The sequence below is a fragment of the Chelonia mydas genome, chromosome 5 (assembly GCF_015237465.2).
Source record: "Chelonia mydas isolate rCheMyd1 chromosome 5, rCheMyd1.pri.v2, whole genome shotgun sequence".
NCBI lineage: Eukaryota > Metazoa > Chordata > Testudines > Cheloniidae > Chelonia > Chelonia mydas.
The window spans coordinates 128,204,298-128,227,657 of record NC_051245.2 but is presented as its reverse complement, the minus strand read 5'-3'; the positions used below and the strand labels follow the sequence as shown (position 1 = coordinate 128,227,657).

General features: G+C 45.3%; 1 protein-coding gene across 7 annotated transcripts in view; it reads left to right on the top strand.

Moving 5' to 3' along the window:
* Positions 1 to 23,360, top strand: part of NRG1 (neuregulin 1) — a 720,225-nt gene that overhangs the window by 484,891 nt on the left and 211,974 nt on the right. The window contains exon 1 of one of the 7 annotated variants that reach the window (XM_043546675.1): positions 8,582 to 8,987. The exons of the other annotated variants lie outside the window; for them this stretch is intronic. Within the exon in view, the coding sequence (XP_043402610.1) occupies positions 8,876 to 8,987 (112 nt within the window). The 5' untranslated portion in view covers positions 8,582 to 8,875. Of the gene's footprint in view, positions 1 to 8,581; positions 8,988 to 23,360 lie in introns of those variants that run through there. 7 annotated transcript variants of the gene reach the window in all.

Below are 23,360 nucleotides of genomic sequence, written 5' to 3'. Positions count from 1 at the left end.
CTATTTATTCTTTTGTGTAGAGACTGTCCGATTTGGCCAATGTACACGGCAGAGGGGCATTGCTGGCACATGATGGCATATATCACATTGGTAGATGTGCAGGTGAATGAGCCCCTGATGGTGTGGCTGATGTGATTAGGTCCTATGATGGTGTCCCTTGAATAGATATGTGGACAGAGTTGGTAACGGGGTTTGTTGCAAGGATAGGTTCCTGGGTTAGTGTTTTCGTTGTGTGGTGTGTGGTTGTTGGTGAGTATTTGCTTCAGGTTGGGGGGCTGTCTGTGAGCGAGGACTGGCCTGAATGGAGCCTAAATGGAACATCTAAATTAGTACTGGATTGGAAATATTCATGGTACATTAGGGCCAGATTCTCAACTGGGCTAAATCAGTTTTCCATCCAGCTGACCTATGGGGGAGAAGAATCTCACCCTTTTTTCTTGTCGGAAAGTTTATCCAATAATAACAGAGAAGAATCTAAATGAAATTGTCTGATTTACATTTCTTTCCCTCCCCCATACGAACTGTAGCTTTTTGTTCGTTTGTTTTACTTCTTGTAAATGATCACTGTGCTTCAGAAGTGACAAATTCCTGACGAATTACACAGGATATTAAGTATCACCAGGAAAAACGTACTTGCTTTTCATGACTTTGGTAGAGAGTTGCTCAATTTAATGCATTGTGTGATTCAAATAATTGTTAACTGACAACTAGAATTTGGAACAGAGCTGGAGTGGCCATAATGCTCTTTGCTTGGGGAAAATTTGAGGTAGAAGTTTCACTCTCCCTGGTCCCACAAAGATCTGTAGGGGACATGGCATCAGTACAATCCACATGACACAGGGAAGAAAGGAAGGATGGCCTGGTGGTTAGGACAGTAGCCTAGGACTTGAGACCTATGTTCCAGTCTCTGCTCTGGAGTAAACTTCCTGTGTGACCTTAGGCTAAGTGATTTGCCCTACTGTAAAAAAGGGGAACGTAGCACTTCTCTACTGCATGGGATGGAGAAATACAAAAAAGATTGGAAGACTCGCAGATACTGTGGACAGTGGGGGCTGTAGAAGTACTTTAGATCGGTGGTTCAGGAAAAACCCCTCGCTGGCCAGGCCGGTTTGTTTACCTGCTGCGTCCGCAGATTCGGCCGATCATGACTCCCACTGCCCACGGTTCACCGCTCCAGGCCAATGGGGGCTGCGGGAAGCGGCGTGGGCCGAGGGATGTGCTGGCCGCCCTTCCCGCAGCCCCCATTGGCCTGGAGCAGCGAACCACAGGCACTGGGAGCCACGATCGGCCGAACCTGTGGACGCGGCAGGTAAACAAACCGGCCTGGCCCGCTGGGGCTTTCCCTGCACAAGTGGCGCCCCTAGTTTGAGAACCACTGCTTTAGATAACTAGTACGGGCAAAATGCCACTCCAGTTTGATTGAATTGTGTTGGCTGATTCCAAAGAGAAGCAATTCTCTTCAGATAGCTGGTGATTCAAAGCAGGGTAGGAGTAGCAAAGTGAGCCCTAAGGGACCCAACAGAGTTTGAAAAAACTAGCCCTGTGGTTTAGTTGGAGATTTGGGAATAATCATTCATTCTTGGATAAAAGCATAGCATTTATGAGGTAATGCATCCTGTTAGTTGGTTTTGCCTTAGACCTGTCTTAAAAATTCATTTTGCTGCCCATGGCCTTGTTTTGAAAACCGCTGGTGCCTGGAGCTGTGGGCAAAAATGTCTGCAAAGTTCTCCTGGCTGCCCGCGCAAGCCCGGTATTTTGGATATAAAATTGGTGCTGGGAATCCAAAGGCCAATTTCTGGAAATTATGCAAATATGAGACTGCCCGGTAGCTGTGCATTTTCACACGCAGCCGCAAATGCCTGATAGATGGGGAAAATGATCCCTTTGGGGACGGTCACATGCGTGCACACACACGAATGATTAAAAAACTGTATTGAGAACAATTCAACCTTTCTCCATGCTGCCAGTTTGTAATAATTTTCTGTGTGATGGTGTGGCCTGGTGAAGTTTATATGAGACCTTAACAGAGTGGTGCGATATCAATAAAACCTATGTGCTGTCACGTGGCAAAACACCGGATTGCGGGTTTGGACATATGACACTAAATTCAGCCAGTAATAAGCACATGCAACTTCATTCGAAATCCCTGGGCCAAATTCAGTAGCTCTGTATACTTTAGTGTAGGCTACCCATCAGAAGTAAGTTGACTGTAATGTTGGTGTGAACGTAAAAGGCAAAGTAGTGTAACCCACATTGATTTGTTATTCAGTAGGGACTAGATTCTCTTTTCACTTAGTCTGATGTAAATCAAGAGTAACCATGGATTTACTCTTGACTTGCATCAGTGTAAGTGAGAGGCGACCCTGAGCCCGACTGAATATACTTCTTCTTCTTAGCATATGCTCAATGTGGCCCAGGTGGCATGTGACCAGGATTCATCACTGAATGTGGGCTGCTGGTTGGATCATTAGCTTCCCCGTCTTGGGCCAGGTCCTGACGGGGAGTGCGGCGTGAACTGAATCAATGTGGATTATGCTACTTTGCCATTTCAGTCACGGGAGTTACACCAATATAAATGAGAGACCCTGCAGCCCCAGGTCTCAGTGCAGAGCCTGCGTTGCAGAGTGTTACTGTTTTGTGGATCTGGATGTAGTGGACATTGAGATAAAGTAATTAAACTGGAGGTTGCCAAAATCATTCCTTAAAATAGAACTTTACTTTCTGTGCCCTTTCTCCTTCATTTGTCATTTAGAAAAGGCCAAATTCTGCTGTCAGCTATATGGGTGAAGTTCTCATCGACTGCAATAGGAGTTGCACTTCTATAAATGAGAGGAGAATTTAAGCACAATATATTTGAAGGAGACTAAAATTTGTCCTCAATAAATCCATGTAATTGCCACAGACTCATACCAGACCTCTCACTGTGTCAGTTTCCTGCCTGTTAATCTGACTAGCAGTTGCTGATTTAAAGCCCCTGAAAGCTCAGAAATAATAAATATTAAAACTCTGATTCCCACATTGTGACATTTTCTGAACTTTCACAGATCAGGTCCATAAAATCGATGATAAATCAGATGCTGTCGGATCCTTTTTCGTGGCAGTGTATATACAAATACATACACAAACAACTCACAAATTTGCCATTTCCAGAAAAAAGACGCCAAAGAAACGTCATCCCCTGCCACAAGCATTACTGTTGCCAAAGGCACTGGTCTGTAGCAGTGACCCTTAAACCACGGCTTGGAGACTTTATGTAACCAGGGTCTGCATCTTTGTAAAGGTCAATAAAATAAAAGCTACTGCTGTACCGATTCAGCGGAGTCCGTGTCCAGGAGTTTTATGAAGCTTACAAATGTTTAACTACTGACAAAATCTCAAGAATAGTCAGAGATGAGGTGGTTTATTCCCATTTAGAAGTTATGGGCCTGATTTTTGTTTATGCTACATTTATACTGAATACATTACATATGTGGTCACCTTAAGCCCCCTTTCTTTATACTGTCAGAGCAGCAGAAAGGGGCCTTACTGTGTATGAAAATTCAGGCTTATGCGTCTGAAATTCCTCTCACTTACAGGGGTTTTAAAGTAGTGTCAATTGAGATCAGTCATTGATTGGGTCTGTCTGCACTTTTTGTGATTCCCAGCTCAAGGAGACATACCTGTGCTAGCTCTGATCAAGCCAGTGTGCTAAAAACAGAACGTAGCCACAGTGGCGCAAGCAGTGGGAAGGTTTAGCTGCCCTAGAACACACTTAGCGTCTCAGAGGAGATCGTATGCAGGGCGGTTCACCTGTCCCATCACTCACTCTACTACTACATTCTAGTTTTAGGGTGCTAGCTTGATGAGAGTGTAGACACGGATTTAAGAGTGTCCGCACAAGGGGACTGTATGTAACTAAATCAGCTGAGGCTGTGTCTACACTGCCACTTTCAGCACTAAAACTTTAGTCGTTCAGGGGTGTGAAAAAACACTCCCCTGAGCGACTAAAGTGTTAGTGCTGAAACGCGCCCGTATAGACAGCGCTTTATCGCCAGAATCCGCACGCCCAGCGATAAAGCTACCACCACTCGTTCGGGGTGGTTATTTTTTATTGCTGGGAGAGCTCCCCGCCCCCGGCGACAAAGCGTGACAACACTCCCCACCTTAGAAACCAACTTAGTTAAATTGGTGTAGCAGAGACCAGGCCTAATGCCCCTTTATATCACTCTGCCAATGTAAAGGAGCCTTAAAGTGGATGTAAATTATGGGTCTGTCCAGACTGCAACCATTGGGAGTAACTGTGGTTTCAGCTGACATATCTGAGCTAGCCACAGCTGGGCTAGCCCTGTAAATCCCAGAAGAGTGAAGTCACAGCTTTACTAGCCCTGTGAGTAATTACCCAGAGGGCTTGTACAGCTCATGTTGCCGTGGCTTCCCTGGTCTGGGACCCGATCTAGTGAAATTAAGGCCAGTTCAAGTGCATTTACACAAGTGTCAATTGCACCCAATGACTGCAGTCTAGACAGACCCTAAGTGTAAATGAGAATCGGCCCTTAGCGTTTTAGTCGCAGAGCTGTTTATCTCACTGGAGCACTCTATTTATTTTTCGTTTAGTACGAGGCTCTGTTGCCCTACATGTTGCAGTCATTTCCACAAGTGCAGAGTGGGTATTTTAGTAGGATTTTGCACTCACTTTGCACTGGTGTAAATAGCTGCACAAGGTGCAGGGCAATGGAGAATCAAGCCCTATGTATCCAATCTACCACATGTGGGATAGTCTTGTGGTTAAAAGACAGGGGTGGAAGCCCAGAGATCTGGGTTGTCAGTCTGGCTGTTCCTCAGGTTTCTGTGTAACACATAACAAGTCTGTGCCTTGGTTTCCCCATCTGTAAATAGAGATGATACTTGTCTGCCTCACAGAGTTATTTCACTCACATCAATGAAGTGCTTTGTCTTCAGATGGAATGTGCTACAGGATTACCACGTATTAATGTATGTGCTTAGCAATGTAAGGCCTGGTCTACAAACAGTTTTTGTACTACTATATCAGTTACGGGCATGATTTTTACCAGTGAAGTTGCACCAGTACAAGTGTGGACGCAGTTATATAAGTATAAAGGTGCCTTCTTCCAGTATAGCTTACTCCACTTCCTGTATGGGACTAAGCTGTGCAGGTAGAAGCTGTCCCTTTATGCTGGGATGAAATCCCTCTATCCTGAGGCCATGTCTACACTACAGGGTCTATAGCGGCAGATCTATGGCACCTTAGCTATGCTGCCATAATCCCAGTGTAGACAGCATTGGAGGATTTTTTTCTATTGCTGTAAGAACACCGCCCCTCTGAGCACCAGTAGCTAGATTGATGGAAACATTCTTCCATCAACTGAGCTGCGACTACACCAGGCGTGAGGTTGGCATAGCTGCAGCATCTAGGGGTGTGTCAAGTTAGTGATGCAACTTCTGTGTGTAGACACAGCTATCGCCAACAAAGCTCTATAATTCCTGTGTAGTATCCAGGACACGAACATTTTACTATCGCTACTACAACTAATTTAACAAGTACAGACAGTGCATTAAAAACATCAGACCCAATCCTACACTTCTCACTCAGGCAAAAGTCCCATTGGAGGCAGTAAGAGCTTTGCCTGTGTAAGGACTGCAGGGTCAGCCTTATGATTTGCAGTGATGATTGATTTAAAAAAAAATCTTGTCTATTTAAACTTTGAAACTGTTGAAGAGCTGTGGAAAATGTTAACAAAAAACTAAATTTGGGGGCATTTTCAGCATAATTGTCCATCGGTTGTATGTATGTGTGTGGGGGGGGAGTGAACATTTTCTAGCCAATTGTATTGGAAACCTATATTCTACCAACATGCTGCCATTGGTCAGTTCCAGTGCTTCCTGCAAATGGTGACACAGCCGCTGTTACCGGTTATGCCACGGAGCTTGGAAGCTGGCACCAAGAAGATGCTGAGGGAGAAGGGTAAAGTACCAGGAGCTGCCCGTGCCACCTTCTCACTTTTTATCTAGAAGTAATCTCTTCTGCAAACCACTATAGACCGACACATGTCTCAAGGGAATGAATTCCCTCTGTGAGAGCAGATTCTGATATCCATACTCATGCCAAGCAGTCCCTTACCATGCAAGTAGCCCTGTTTATTTCAATGACACTGTGAGGAGTAAGTAAGAGCACCAGAATCCGACCCTCTGTTTTTAGCCCATGATCCTGCGGACCTTCAGTCATCAACTTGCAGTATTGGAACCTAACAAGGAAAGCCCCTGGTTGGGGGCTGTGTCTAAGCATACAGTTCGCTGTCTGCACTTGAAAAATAATAATACAATTAATTCACAATAATTAGTATAATACTATCCGTTAATAAATAGTGGGGTAAAACTTTACCTTGAGCATGTAAATTTAAGTATGTAGAAGATTAGAAGAAAAGTGTTTGAAAGTACTGTACGTTTCTCCACATTGATTTTTCTCTCCACATTTTGCCAGATTATGCTCCCTCCTTGCTAAGTAGTGACCCCTTCAGGAAAAACAGAGCTACTGCATCCAATAACATTTTTTCAATCGCAAATTGTGCAGAGACCTGCTTTCCTTTTCCGGGCTTTAGATTAATCCCTCTCTGGCCTGTTCACATGTCAGAACACTTTGTATCAAGAATTCAAGAGCAGTTTGAATGCATTGAACACTGGAAAAATAGACACCGATAATGACTTTGTCTATTAAAAATTTACGCATGTTATTCTTTCATACACTGATGATGCATATTTCAGATAGGGCTCAGTCTTGCAACTCACTGGATTTTCATTAACATCAGTGAGTGCAGAATCAGACCCAGTTTTGATGGTCACTGCAGTATTGTCAACTCTTACGCTTTTATCACATGTGTCTCAAAATTTGGTATGTTTCTTAAAACCCCAGATGCTGGAATCATGGTCCCTGACAATCACAGTTTTTATTTAAAGAAAAGTAAGTTTCTAGCCCGTGTGAGTGTGGAGAAAAGCTTGAAAATATGAACCCTAAAGGCTACAAGCCTAGACAACAAATAAAAGGAACCTAAAATGTATACTTCTAAATTCACATGATTTTCTTGAAATTTAATTCATATTTTTTCAACAGTTGTAGTTGGCAATATTAGAAATTATTATCGCACCATTTGTGCACGTGGTGATTATTTTAAATATTTTGAATCCTAGGGACATTAAAAATAACATACCATTCTCTGTTATCCACTAAATATTGATAAATATTAAGGGAAAATTCAGCAATCCCAATTTTAGGCACCAATGTTGCCTGTTATTCCGCACAGGTCAGCTCTGCAGGGTCCCATTATAATGTAGGTCTGGTTTCAAACAAGAAAAATGTTTTATTAAACATTAAACATTACTAAAGCGTCCAGGTTTTTGGGTGACTGTCACTTGGGTGCAAATGTTTACAGGCTCAGGTCCTTAATGAGATAAGAAGAATTCAGCTGGGGGCCTACAGACTGCATAGTCCACTTTAATATAGTATTTGTTCCTATAAGAATCTGAGCATCACGTGCACTTTACATGGACTTGACACCCGTGATAGGGCTCCACACAGGGACAAGGATCCACTTTCAAAGAACAGCTTGTAGGATTGAGGTTTGAAAGCCCAAACCCTCACACACAAGTAACCTGACCCCTATTTAAATTGCAAGACTAGTTTCCACTGTACAAAAAGGTCCCATATTCAGCAAAATATTTAAGAAGGTGCTTAAATCCATCCCTGTTCAGCAAAGGACATATGGATAGGTATGGACTTCTGAACTGGGGTGATAAGAAAGAGGCTTATTAGCCATGTCAGCCACATGTATTGTTAAACATTTATGCACTTTGCTTACCAGTCCTTCATGAAGGAATCAAAGCATGAGGCCTGGATCTGGTGGGTAGCTCAGCATGCAGAACAGGGCCTCGAACTCCATAAGAGAGTCCCCGCAGTAGGAAAATGTGGCAGACAAATATGGGGGCCTGTTTTGCTTTGACAGTACAAGGGGAAATCATTAAAGTGAAAGGAAACAATGAGGCGTTTTTTGTTTGTTTGTTTTTAAACAAGGGGAGACTTTAACTTCCACCATGCAAATAGCCACAACACTCTTTACACTTCTTTGGGGCCTTCTTTCAGGGGAGGCTCTCCAAGAGTTTGGGACTGAACCTAGCCTTGCCCCGGGGGAGGAGGGAAGTGGCCTGGGGTCAGATCTCAGAATGCCACATGGCTCTCAAATTGGGCTCCCCAGTGCCGTCCCTCCTTTGGGGGACTTTCTCCCCTCTGTGCTAGAGCTTTGGCAGGGGGACAGGGTCCCAGGCGCGCAAAGCTCCCCGCGGGGCAAGGAGGCGCTTGCAGCCGGGGGGCGGCGGTAAAAGCAGCAAGCAGCTGCCGCAGCTCGGGCCAAGGTGCGTGTCCCTGCTCACCAGGCGTGCGCACAGTGATTTCCCAGCCGCTGGAGCGACCTCTGTCGGGTTCTCGCCGCCGCAGCCGCTCCTGCTCCTCCCCACCCACCCACAGCCCTGTGCCCCGGACCTGTACAGGCTCCTCCCGGAGCAGCGTGCGGTGCCCGGGGCGGGTATTAGTGAAGAGGGGGCAAAGCCACATAGCAGAGCGGAGTTTCCCAAAACTTCCAGGAAGTCCTGGCGCCTTGTCCCAGGTGGCAGCAGCAGCAGCAGCAGCGGCGGCGGGCAGAGAGCAGCGCGGGACCCCGCAGCCGGGACAAGGGGGAGGGGGGCGGCAGAGGGAGAGGCGAACTTCCCCCGCCAGCCGGCTCGCTCGCTGCTCCAGCCGGCGCGCCCGGGGCAGGCAGAGAGCGGGGCCCGGAGCTCAGCAGGGGAGAGGGGCGCAGCGTCCCCGGGCGCTCGGGCAGCACCGGCCGGGATGTCCGAGAAGAAGCGAGACGGCAAAGGGAGGAAAGGCAAGAAGGGCGGCAAAGGGGCTGGCAGGAAAGCGGATCCCCAGGAGGGGGGCGCTGCGGCCGAACCTGTGGCAGGTAAGTGCCCCCCTCTCTCTCCTGCTTCTCGGGGCTTGGCGGAGTCCGTGGCTCGCTGCGCGCCCTGCTCCCTTTGCGCTCCCCAGGGCGAGCCCTGCGTCCTCTCCCCAGGTGACCCGCCGCCGCCGCCGCCGGGCACAGGTGCCCCTGGGGGGCAGGAGGAGCCCCGCCGTCTGACCCAGCGCGGATGCTGCGGGAGCCGGGCCCCGAGAGAGCCGGGGAAGGGGACGCGCGGGGCTGCTGCTTCCCCATCTCTGCGCGCTCCGCGCTGCGCCCAGCGCTAGGGGTGCGCTGCTCCCTCCGGCCTGACAGCGCCGAGCCGGGGTTCCTCGGGGCCGGCCAAGCAGCTCGGGGCCAGCCTGTGAGACCCCCCTGGCACCAGCGGTCTCCTTAGTGCTTTCCCTCGGCTTTCCCCATGCCCATGACACTTCTCTTGCGGCGACCCTCGTGAGATGACCCATGTGAACTAGGAATAGTCTGCAATAATGGGCTTACTTTGTACAGAGCCTTAAGCTGACACTAGTGTATGTGTGTGTGAGAGAGAAAGGGAAAGCCCACTGTCAGCCACATGTCATTCAAGTTTTTAAGGTAAGCCCTTGGCAAGTAGATTTTTTGTTATTTTTTTACTCCGGTGTGGTCCTGGCATCTGTGATAAACCACAGAGCCATCTGATGAGCTGCATTTATGTTGTCCTTTGGCCACCTTGCATGCACTTTGCCCGCTAATTCATCTCCATTGGGACTGTGTCTGAGTCCAAACTTTTGAGCTGCTTTCAACTTTTGATTTTAACAAAAAGAACATACCGTTAAAAAATGTCCCCTGTCCATCCCCACTGTCCCCAAATTAGTCTGGTCTGATAAACCAGACCCCTGGTACTTTAAGGTCAGGTGCTTTGTGAGCTGTCTGGGCTAGAAACAGCTGTAGGTACCTGCCTATGTGGATCAGCTTGCTAGATCGAGCCTAGGATATTGGGCCTTATTACTAATTAATGTTATGTATTATTTTTATTGTAGTATTTCTCAATCACTGCAGTCAGGATCAGGGTCCCGTTGTGCCAGGCACTATAGAAACATAGGAAGACAGGACCTTGCCCTCAAGACCTTATATTATGTCACCGTGATTTATCAACAAGCTATTTTATACACATTTCAAATGTAAGCTGTTTGGGGCAGGGACTGTTTCTTACTATGTGTGTGTGCAGTGCTTAGCACAATGAGGCACTGACCTCGGTTGGGGTGTCTACAATGGACTGTCATATAAATAAAACAAATCTAGAATTTGATTTCCCCATGGCCCTGTGTAGTGGTTTACAACAGTGCAAAATGAGTTTAAAATGTTGAAATTCAGATTTGGTAGCAATTTAGAGTATCCTCACTTTGTGGGGTGCAGGGTAGCAGAGAATCAGCCCTCTATAGCCTAGAGATCTCTTTTATTTTAAATCTCTTGCCTTTCATTGGTACAGTTGGAATATTGTTAGATAAGGCGCCTTGCTTTACAAGGAGCAGCAGCGGAAAATGTGAAAATGCTTTAAAATGCCGAAATTAATGTTTCTTTTAATGCGCTGTGACCCACAGGATGCTGTCACACAATATAAAGGTTTAATAATCAGCCATTGGAGATGACTTGTGTAATTCACTAGTGGCAGCTATCCCAGTCTCATGCCAATAAACCACATCACCGCCATGTATGTCCTCTCTCGCTCTGTCTTGCTCAGTGAGAGACAGATTGCACGGCTTGCACTTATTAATGAGTGTGAATAAGAGTTTTAGATACGTCAGGGGAGACTTCCCTTACGATGCAAACCAGGTACAAATACTCCTTTGACCTTTTCATTATCTATCTCTCGATCCATCTAGGTTCTATAAAGTTGCTTGTTATCACTGTAATATCTGGGTGGCTTCCAAAAAAAAGGAAGCGCCAAAATCTCTCTCCCTTCCAGCCCTGCCGACCGGAACAAGCTTGCAGCTCCATGTGGGGGAGGAGATGAGTGATATAAGTTTATAGTGTGGGGATGGAGATGTGTTTGAAAGGGTGGTTACAGGTAAGCAACGTCAAAGAAATGGCTTTGCAGTTGGCTCTGAATGCGGCGATGGCGGCGGCCATGCTAACTGTGTCTGGTGGTGAGTTCCATTGTCTCAGTCCAGTTTTCATGGAGCTTCTGTCTCCTGCGGAGATTACTCTTCTCTGGGCTGTTGACAACTTAATTTTTCCAGCCGAGCAAAGTTGTTATGTGAGGTCATCATTGTGTGAGGAGAGAGATGGTCTCTCCCGGAGTAGGGCCAATTCTAAGCAGGGCCATGAAAATCAGTACAGAGACCTTGAACTGTGTCCAAGGGGGAACCCGTGTAGGGAGTACCAAATGGGGGGATTTATGTCCCCAAACCCTGTGTGTGTCAGATGAGCTGCTGAATCAGGTGTAGCTTCCTATAGGCTCATTCTCCGGTGTAGGGAAATTCCAAACACATGGGTCCAGATCAGGATGCAATAGGATGGGGGCATTGTCCTCTGACCAACTGCAGAGGGAAGTGGAAATTCTTTGTCAGCAAGGGTATTTGGGTATGTAACTGCATTTAATGACTCAATGACAACCCCAATGATGCTGTCTGATCTTAGAATCCAAGGGCAGGTGCTGTCAAGGGCAGGGGTTGCAATGGAGCAGGTGAGTTGTTGGAAGTATGTCTTTCTTCCTAGCAGCATCACATCAATCTTATCAGGATTCAGCTCCAGCCAGCTGCTCGTCAGCCAGGTGCTGTGAGGCCTTGCTGACATTAGAAAGGGGTTGCTGGTATTGCTATCCTGGCAAACCCTCCAAATAGAAATGTACCTTTTACTCACAAAAGAGTGCTTTTGCTAGTATTAGCTTATACCAGTGCCCCAAACCCAATAAGCTATACCAGCAAAAGTACTTTTTCGCCAGTATTACTGCATCTGTGCTAGGTATAAGAAATATTGTGAAAAAAAATCACAACCCTAAGTGACATTGCTGTAGCTGCAAAAGTTTCTAGTCAGGCCTAAGTATCATTTCATTTTATGTAATTAAATTCTGGGTCCTTCAAACACATGTGCATGTGACGAGACAACTCATGTAGAGTCATTCCCACATGTAAGTGTTTGTAGGCTTGAGACCTGAATGTACAATTTAAACTTTCATGTGAAACACAATGCACCTTTATGCGTTAGTTCTGTCACTGAACACTTTCAAACAGCTGGTCTTAGGTTTGTGAGTTATGTCTTTTACCTGTTAAGAACCTTCTTTTTTCTTTTTTGATAGTAAGTAACATTAAAAATCAAAGCACAGCATTTCAACCTATTAATGAAAACTGCTATTCCAAAGTGGGAAGAACAAAAAATTAAACATATGGGGCAGAGAAGCAGATACTAGTTTTATGCTTTAGGCTTTCATTCTTTATCTCCTTTAAGGTGTCTCTGTCTGTTGGTTTTCTGGGATATGAAATGTGGCAGTTAAGCTAAGGAATTATTCCTAAAATTCTCTGTACCACTAGAGATAAACTTAGTAAATAAATTCTAGCTTTTCTCAATCCTTTTTTCTATTTTTGCTGTCAAAGTAATTCAGATCCTTTCAATCTGGGGGCTGGAAGCATTGTTTTAATTTGTAACTTGTCATTAGCTTCAGAATCAGCTTTATTATTTAAATAAATCACACAGGGAGGTTTTCTTTTTAACTGAATTGTCTTCTAAAGTTACTCTAGGTAACTGCAGAACATCCGTCAAAGAAGACAGAGGTGCAAATTTAAAAAGGCTTTCAGATAAAACAGAAACAAAGAAAAAGAAAAACCCAAACTTTTTAACACTTTTCATTGCACAGAGTAGAATAGGGGCTAAGTGCCAATATTAAAAAGGATCATTTGAGGGATTGTTTGTTGCCATAGTTTCTTCATCCCTAAAATTGTGCAAAGGAACAATATTATTCTCGCTTTCAAATGGTCTTGAACAAATCAATTTTATCTGGCTTGTCCTAACTCCAGAACTATTGTGTCTTTATTCAGTGGGGCACGTCAGGCTCTTGTGAGTACAGGTGGTGGAAAAACTGAGAAACTTAGTATTACAAATGGATGGAAGCTGACAGCTTCTCTCCAAATGACATCATTGACCTGCTATGCTAACTAAGTTTGCAAATAGGCTGAACAGTTCTGTTGGCGGGCATTCTGGGACACCAACGGAATACCCCAGGGCATCCCGCAGAGAAGCACTCACTCCCTGGCAGAAGGGGAAACTGACATCAGAAAGCTGTGACTTTTTGTCAGTTTCAGATGCTTCCTCCAAAAGCCACAGCAAGTGGATGCTGAAGCTTACAATATTGTTGTTATTACTCATATTGCAGTATCTTCCAGTCAGGACCCCATTGTACGCACCTGTCAAATAAAGACCATCCCTTCCTCAAAGAGCTGACAGTGTTAGCATGTGAAAAGAGTACAGAAGGGGAGAACAACGGGAGGGGAGAGGGCTGGACAAAATCACAGTGAAATGACTGTGTTTGGTAAAATAAGCGCATCAACTGCCGGGTCACAAGCATCACTGCTCAGGTGAGTTTTTTATGGAGAGTTTGGGAGGAGGATAAGGTAGTGGCTTTGCGGATATGAGCAGGGAACTCCTGCTAGATGGAAAGGGTGGGAAAGGAGAAAGCATGAAGGTGCTTGCAAGAAAATTGGATTAATGGGCAACAAAGTGTGGCATCACTGGCAGAGCAGAGGTCATTGGGGGATGGAGTGGGTGGGTTAGATCAACAGCTCGATACCTTACTAGAGTCGACAGGAAGGGCAGGTGTGATGGGGTATACAAACCCCACACTGGACTACAAGGGGTTAAAAGGCAATACTGGGCCCTGGTCACCCCACTCCTCCGGGCCTGCCGAGCATGCTGGTGAAAAGGGCAGTGGACAGACTACAGGAGAAAGGGATCCTTCTCCGGGAAGCCTGACAGAAGGTGGAGCCTGAGAGGAGGCCGTAGAGCAGACCCTTCCGCAGCCACCACCCACTTTAAGAAGCAGCAGGTCTTGCAGGGACTTTGTCTGTGAAGCTAGTGATTGTTTGGACCATAGGAGCCATGCCCCAAACTGAAGGGGCCCATAGGTAGGAAGCAGTCCATGTCGGTGGATTTAGGCTCGCTTCGGCTCCCACAGGGCCCCACTTACGGGCAAAAGGCCCAGATGCATTGGGGAGACCCATATGCTCCTGGCCTGGGGGCAGGGACCAGGCACTGTTACCACCCCTTCCCCTGACAGCAGGACAAGGAGGTCAGGTTCACTAGCCACCAAGCCACCCAGCCCTCTGAGCACCCTATCACAGTGGGGCTAAGCTGTGAAGGGTCTTCTAGGTAGAGACAAGTTTGTTATGGTGGAGAAGGCAGGAAGCAAAGATGGAGGGAGTGATTTCAGAACAAAGAACCAGGGGATACAACCTTGGCAGCACCATACTGTCTTGTATGACTCCCTCATAAACAGACTAGGGAAATACAGCCTCGAGGGTGCTACTATACAGTTGGAAGACCGTTCCCAGAGAGTAGTTATCAGTGGTTCACAGCCAAACTGGAAGGGCATATCGAGTGGGGTCCCTTATGGATCGGTCCTGGGACTGGTTCTGTTCAATATCTTCATCAATGATCTAGATAATAGCAAAGAGAGAACACCTACAAAGTTTGTGGATGATACCAAGCTGGGAGGGGTTGCAAGTGCTTTGGAGGATAGGATTAAAATTCAAAATGATCTGGACAAACTGGAGAAATGGTCTGAAGTAAATAGGATGAAATTCAATAAGGACAAATGCAAAGTACTCAACTTAGGAAGGGAACAATCAGTTGCACACATACAAAATGGGGAATGACAGCCTAGGAAGGAGCACTGCGGAAAGGGATTTGGGGATCATAGTGGACCACAAGCTAAATATGAGTCAACAGTTTAACACTATTGAAAAATAGCGAACATAATTCTGGGATGTATTACCAGGAGTGTTGTAAGCAAGACACGAGAAGTAATTCTTCCTCTCTACTCCGCACTGATTAGGCCTCAACTGGAGAACTCCCCAGTTCTGGGAGCAGCATTTCAGGAAAGATGTGGATAAATTGGAGAAAATCCAAAGGAGAACAACAAAAATGATTAAGGGTCTAAAACAGCATTTTTCAAACGCAGCCACCAGGGACTTTTCTTGCGGCCACAGCCTCCTGGGCTGTGATGGTGAGGGGGAGGGTGAAGTAGTGATATTCGTATGTTTGTTAATATCACTTTTCACAACGGACTTACTAGCTAGCAATACATAAATTACAAAGATTTGGACGTGTATATGTGCATATTTATTTGGTTTTCCTAAAACTAATTAAGTATTTTAGGAAAAAGTGTGAGAGTGGCCACCAGCAAGAGTTGGTGGCCGCACTCTGAGGCCACCAAAAATTTGTCCTGAGAACCCCTGGAAACATGATCTATGAGGGAAGATTGAAAGAATTGGGTTTGTTATTAGTCTAGAAAAGAGAAGACTGAGAGGGGACATGATAACAGTTTTCAAGTACATAAAAGGCTGTTACAACAAGAAGGGTGAATAATTGTTCTTGTTAACCTCTGAGGATAGGAGGAAATGGGCTTAAATTGCAGCAAGGGCAGTTTAGGTTGGACATTAGGAAAAACTTCCTAAGTGTCCAGGTAGTTAAACACTGGAATAAACTACCTAGGGAGGTTGTTGAATCTCCGTCATTGGAGGTTTTAAAGAACAGGTCAGACAAATACCTGTCAGGAATGATCTAGTTATTACTTAGTCCTGCCCTGAGAGCAGGGGACTGGACTAGATGACCTGTTGAGGTCCCTTGCAGTCCTACACTTCTATGATTTTGTGATTTTTGAATGGACTTGAGGGGATGAAAATTGCATTCACTGAAGCCAGAGGGCTTGAATGATGGGAGGAGGTGGTGCTGACCACAGTAACAGAGAAAGGCAGAACCAAGGGCTTGGTGGGGAAGATTAAGAGCTCAGTTTTGGGCATGTTAAGTTTAAATAGATAATCATGCACATTTCTGAGGAGAGATCTGAAGGGCGGGCCAAGATCTGGATGGAAGAAGGCAGGTTTGGAGGAGCGATGAAGATCTGTGAATCCTTTGAGGTGCTAGCCAAAGCTGTTTTCAAATTAATGTTTGACCAGTTCTAGGGGAAAATAATCTTGCAGAATAAGTGACAAATTTATGTTATCGTTTCCAACCCAAAATATTTAAATACTCCTGGTATGACTGGGAAGGAAAAGCCCTTTACCTCTATGCAACGTGTGAATGATTCCAAACATACCAGACCATTTTCAGAACAATTTGATAATGAATCTCGTTTAAAGCATGTAAGTATCTTCATGGTTTGTGTACTATGTGAGATCAGTCACTATTCAATTGCCTTTGACGTAACACAGCAAGAGCTACTCCAGGATAGCCACTGGAATGCAAATAAAATTGTAAGTACATACCAGTATAGCTACAGTATGGTTATCCAATAACTATTGGCTGTGTATAGAAAGGTATTCCCCTGAAATAAGTAAAGAAACTCTCCTAAACTTTGTGCAAATATTGGTAGTTGGGGAAGGCTGAACGTATTTGTCTCTGGTATAATATTGTTCAGATTTGTTTAGGATGTAAGGATTTTAAAACATTAACCCCTGGCAAAGCTTGTGAGCTAACAATTAAATCTCAGTTTGTCTCACTTGTCTTCCCTCCTGAGACTACTGCAAATGCACTAGTTGAGACAGAAAGAAAACATAAATTGGTGTGAAACAGAACCCGCCCAAACAACTATGAATTCTAGCTGGGATGGTAAGGGGTTGAACTCAACACTCTCAGTCTGGGATCAGCTGAGCTCCCCATCTAGGCCCCAAAATATGTGGCCAAATTTCAAAAGGTGCTGAGCCCTTCTGAAAATCTGGTCACAAGTGTCACAGTAGGAGCTGCTGTATGCTGAGCACATTGGAAAATCTGAGCGTTATTTAGGTGCCTAAATGGGAACTGCACTGTCTTGAAAATCAGGACCTGCTAGCTGAGGTTGCTGAGTCCTGGAAAATCTAGTCTTGAGCTCTTTTTAAAATCTAGCCCTAAATGTCCAATAGTAGTTTGGGGCAGGTGCTTACAATCGAGAGTCAAACAACGAAGAACAATCATGTCGCAAAGTGTTAGAAGTTCTGGAAATGCTATGAATTCTTACCAAATCAGTGTTTTGTTAACATTCCAAAAGTAACAAGAGTGAATGCAACTTTAACAGCACTGATAGTTTATCATGTTCCGTTATGATACAAGAAAACAAACCAAGTGTCAATATTTTGTGTGAGTCATTCAAGCTGTACAAAGAACCATATGAATGCACTTCAAGTGTTTCAGTTAACCCTAAATTACTCCCTTCTCCAGTTCAGAATTCTCTGTGGGCAACTCTGAATTCATTTGTTCCAGCCTGAGAAAATCTAAGCTAAACATGGTTTTAATGTGAGGATTGCAATAGAAAAATACAAGGAACGTAGTTTAAGCACAAGCGTAAGTGACTTGTAGCTCTTTTGGGCAGGGATCCTCTTTTAGTTCTGTGTCTATATAGTGCCAAGGACAGTGGGGTCCTGGTCTGTGAGTGAGTGGGGCTCTTAGATGCTGTGACAGTACAAATTAATAATAATTTAACATGTCATTAAAATTAGGTGCTACCATAACACTAACAGAGCTTGCTATGGAAAAATATGAAATGTAAAAAAAAAAGAAAAAAATGGTCAATCTTTATTAACTGGTCATGTTAACAGAAAAGAGAGTTGTATCAATAAATTTCAAAAGTGTAGAGTATGTTTGCAATGTTTAAACCTTATCTGAATGAAAAGTATTCTCCAGAAGTTTCCTTTCACCTGATTGTAAGCAAAAGACATTGGGAAATAATGTTTTCAGAAAGAACGTACCTAAAAGGACTTCCAACATAGATGTGTGTAAATTAAGTCGTTTTTCTGTCAAGGGAGAAGAGAGGATATTTGTTCATTCTTTTGCGGGGTACAATTACTCAGAGCCATGCCAGCTCTGTAATTTCTGTTTTAAAACATCAGCCGTCCCCTCACTTATCCAACCCTTCTTAGTTGGTATTTGCCACGGGGACTATAACCTGATATACTGATGTGATGATGATTTTAGATGAAGGCTGGTTCAAGTGAGGTCCTGGGATTTTTTTTCCAGTACGTCCTTGGATGCCATTAATCCTGAATTTTTTTACTCCTCTAATTTAGCTACTCCCATGGTGCCCCTCTCTGGCCACTAGAGGGTGCTCTGAGAGCACCACTCACAAATCCAAATGTCTCACTTCTGTGTTACTCTCAGCTTCCTGAAGGCCAGCCCTAGACTTGAGGCTTCCACTGTATTTTGGGGGGCAGAATAATGGTTTGGAATAAATCACCAGTCTTTGGCTTCACTAGAAATGTAATTCTAGTTTTGCGCGGGGTAGGGGTGTGAGAGTTTCATAATCTTGGCCCATTCTCCAGGAGTCTCTCTTCCTGTTGTGTTAGGCTTTGTGATGTGGGGATATAACGTATATCTAACTTTGCTCAGATCCCCAGCACGACATGAGTAGAGAATGCTGAAGACTAGACTTCAATCGAGGTCATTCCCCCAAGTCATGGCTCAGCTGGGTGGGGTTTTATGCTGGGAAAATTCACCTTCCTTTCTATCCAAAATTCACCTGCCTTGCAGTTTAATCAGTTGTCAGCTTGTGCCCTGTGGCATGAGAGAGATCCATCCTGTCGTCTCATGTCTCCCCTCCCTAGCCCCAGCGAAGTGCAGAGAGTGGTGACAATCGCTGATTCTGTGTGTCAGAAATATTTCTGTGAGCAAGGAAGGCCTGGCAATTGGTGGCAGAAGTCACGCAGGGCTTCCACTTAGACTTAACTCCCCTTGTGGTCAGTGGGAGCGTGGCTTGAGAAGGACTGCAGGATTTGGCTCTGAATATGTTTGCCAAAACATCCCAAACCTTTCATTTCACAGCTTCAGCAAGCAGGCAGCTGCCTACCCCAGACAGCTGTTGAGCTTTCAGTGTAGTTGTGTGGGAGGCAGGGCATGTTTTATTAAGATCTTTCAGTGCTTTGACTTTATTTGTATTTTATGAGCGTCTTAACATGGCAGGAAGCCGTGCAAAAGTGGCAGCTTGGATCGAGCAGCCCTCTAAAGAGTTCGGAAGTGCAGCAGTGTCAAAGCTATGCGCGCAGGTGAACTGGGAGAGGGAAGCACAGGTCCTGGCATGTACTCTGCTCTGGTCCCATGTGATCTGAATATGAAAAGTTCAGTGTGAGGTCATAGAGATGTTAATGAACATACTGTACTGTCCTTTTCTCATTCCCATCTTTCATTTCCCCTCTGGTATTTGGAGCCGCTTTATTTCTGCTAAGGGGAAAAAACAATTAGGGAATGCTTTGAATATAGCGACAAATTTTCTTAGAATGAATGGGGAACTTTTCGGTAAATCCACTATCTTGAACATTTGTGTTTCTCTGGTACGTCAACTCGTGGATCCTGTGAGATAATTGCTTCTGCTTCACTTGTGGCATTCAGTGCATGAAATCCTGTTGGCACCCATTTGCTCATTGATATGGGCATAACTCTCATGGGAGTGTGGGAGTTCCCCAGGTGGATTTCTGGGAAAACAGACACTCTGGGTACATCTACACAGCCTGCAGGAGGGAGCCTGTCAGCCAGGGTTAACAGACTTGGGCTAGCAGGTCTCGCACTAGTGCTCTAAAAGTAGGTTCCAGAGCCCGAGCTCCTTCTGCTACACAGCTATTAGTAGGACACAAGACTGAGTCTGTGGGCCCAGCCTGGGAGGCTGGCTTCTGCGGGCTGTGTAAACATACCCCATTATGTGGATTGGTCAGTTGAGGCCAAATTAAGCAATCCTAATTCTGGCAAGGCTGAGAAAGAGTTACAGAATTTGGCCCTATATATGGGCCAACTAGATATTGAGCCAGGTCCCCATAGGACTAAACAAAGTAAGCACAATTCAGTGTTGAGATTGTTTGTTTGGGGTCATTTCTTTCATGCCTTGTCTGCCTCTATCAGCCCCGCTGGGTTGACTGTCCCTTTCATCTCCATAAGAAGAGGCAATCCAGATCAGGCAGATCTAGGTTTGGCCTTTGGGACTTTTATTCATGTTCAGCCCCACTTAACAGCTTGTTCATGTGGCAGTAGCCCTCATCGTGTCTACTGATTACCTGCACAGCAGTTTAGATTATTGTACACCTAATAGTGGAGATCCCCCATGAAGAATAATGTTACAGCTTCATGTATAGATTTTGCAATGAGTAAACTGAGAGTCTTGGTAAAATACAGTTGCAGGGATGCTTGAAGGAGGATTTCATGGGTGCGGCTTATGACAGAAAAGCTCAATTTTAAATCAAGTACTGCAGGAAGCAATCTCATAAATTGGTATTTTAGGAGAAATCTAACAATTCTGTTGGCCACTACAAGTCAGTGGTAGGCTACTTAATGTTTCTTAATGGTAGTGTATTGGGCATTCTGTCCCCTGTGTATTGAAATATCACTGAATGCAGCTTTCAGTCCTAGTCTTTGTATTATATTTGGGACATGTGTATTGGTTATTTGGGAAATGTATATTGGTTATTAATGCCACAATATAAAATATGACCTCTTATTGTGCAAATGGAATTTGCCTGTAGGTTGGAACTGCATTGAGTATATTGCTCTTATGTGCATTATGGCAGCACCTAGAATCTCAGCTGAGGGTAATGTTCCATACTGCTAGACAGCTTCTGTCCCAAAGAGCTTACAGTCTAAATAGATAAAGGCAGGGGAAAACAAGAGGGAAAACGATTCGCACAGGACCTTGTGGCAGGTCAGTGGCAGAGCCTGGATAGAATCCAGGGTTCCTGACTCCTGAGCCAGAGCTCTATCCCCTAGACCACACTGCCTTCCCAATATATGGAGATTGCTTTAGAGACCCGGAAATAACATAGGTCCAGATCAAGCCCTAAACATTAGCACATGGAAGGATCCTCTAAACATGGAGCTCCCCCTCCTTGCTAAGAAAGGGGTGTTGCAGGGCTCTCTCCGATTCTGGGGATTCATGGGGAGGAGGTGAGAAAAGAGGTAGGTGTGTCAGGTAGAATGCACGTTTTTCTCTCACCCAATTCTGTGACGGGAACTCCTCGCTGAGGGAGGCTCTGGGGGCAGCAGCAGACAGAGGAGATCCTGGCAGTGCGACTGCATTGGACCTGCACTACCAGGGACTGTCAGTGTGGTGCCAGAGACCTGCAAAGGCACAGATGTTTCTGGCTTCCTGCCACTTCCCCCAGAGGTCTAGGTCCAAACGACAGCAACTCCCACCCACCCGGACGGAGAGGAGCTCCATGAGTTTTCCTCCCCTGGCAGGTTTTGCCACGGGGGAGTTAGCACGGCTGACGGAGACGGAAAGCAGAACATTGTCATATTCCATATTCTAGCCGTACCAGCGTCGGCTTTTCACCACTGTTCTCGGCTGTACCGCTGCAAATGAACAGTTGCAACCAGACATCTGCAGCTTGGTCAGCCGCTGAAGTGTCGATCTGGTCTATAGAGATGAACCAGGCTATTGAAAATCAGACACCAGACTCTGAAAGCTGCTAGTCATACCTGTTCTTGGAAAGGGCAGACTGCCAATGAACCATGGACAAAACACTCCATCCAGGCGGGAGCTCCAGAGGATGCAGGAAATGACTGGTAACTAGATCAGACTAGAAAAAAGGTACAGCATGTTTATCAGTGAGGGTAGTTAACCACTGGAACCACTTACAAGGGATGTGGTGGGTTCTCCACCACTTGAAGTCTTTAGATAAACTGGATGGATTTTTGGAAGATACACTATTGCTCAAAGAGAAGTTATGGGCATGATGCCGTAATTAATGGCTTGTGGTGTAGAGGTTGGCCTAGTGATCATAATGGCCCCTTCTGGCCTTAAACCCTATGAACCATTGCCAGATTGAATTCTGTGGCTCCAGCAGCTCTGGCCTCTCCAGTTGTTTCTGTTCCTAGATACATTTTGATTTAGGAATTATTTTTGTCTACATTAATTGCATTGAAGCATATGAGGGAGTAAATGCAAACACTGGTGTGTTGTGCTAAAGGAGGAGAACCCCAGAGTCACACTGGCTAACACAGTTTCCTTGCCCAGGCTATGAGACATGCCAGGAGCATATAGCAACTGGATAATTTCTTTGGGTTTAAGAATGTTGCTCGTTAAAACAAATTTTAAAAATATATTCTTTTAACTCAACATTGCATCTTTTCTTATTTGAGTTTTCTGTTCCTGTTGAACATTGGTCCTGGCTAAGCACAGTGAAGGGGCTTAGTGGAGGAGGTGTGGAAAATCCGTGTGGCCCAGCCCCTAGCCAAGAGGATTCCCAGAGATTCATGCTGATTCCAAGGGTTCTGAGAAAAGTCTGGGACATTCATGCAGAGACACTGTGCCTTCTGACCAGCTCTGGCCCTTCGCAGCTTCATTGCTATGTGTTCAATCTCTTCCCCTTTCCCTGAAGCTCTTGTCGAGTTCCCTCCATTGGAGGCAGGGAAGGGGAATAGCGTTAGAGAGGCAACTGAATGCCACCTTCAGTGCATAGATGGCGGGAACCACATGTGGAATGTCTCCTTTGTTAGTGGATCTAAGGGGGACCATCAGGTCACTCTTGCTTGAAATTAGGCATTGCTCCAAATAAATTACCTCTTGGTCATTACACATGCCTCTTGCCTATGGGCCCAGTCAGCCAGTCCTGATTCAGGGAAAACACTCCCCAGCTTTCCCTGACTGTGTGCTGGAAGTTCAGACACTAATGCTAAGTAAGGTGTGTTCTCCAGCTTTCAGAGAGACAGAGAGAGAGAGAGAGAGAGAGATTATCATTTTAAATAAGTGTCTTGAGCCCAGTTTAGGCATTTTATCCTGTGGATGTTGGAGTAAATACATCAGTGCTGTGATTGATTTCTTTCCCTCTCTTCTTTCCTCTGAGCACCGACTAAATTAAAAGGTAGATTCCCGTGACTTTCAGTGGGTATTGTGGGCTGGATCCTGCACCCCTGCTGTTAATGGCAGCTCTGCCATTGTCTTCAGCAGGCATAGAATCAGGCAACGTATGCGCTCCTTCCACTGATTCCTTTGGAAATCTCCTGAATGAACGCTTATGGAAGTGAGCAGCTTGACATTGGTGGAGACTTAGGTTCTCTGTCTCCTCAGCATCTCCATTTTGCCCCCAGAAGAGGTACAGAACCCTCCCGCTGCATGGCAAATCCATCTCAGCCCTGTCCTAGGCGGATGACCTTTAGGGGAGATTGGGCAGGGAGAGTGCAGTACCCTTTCAGTCACTGGACTCTCTGCCAATTGTGTTGCCGCCTATAGTGTTTTGG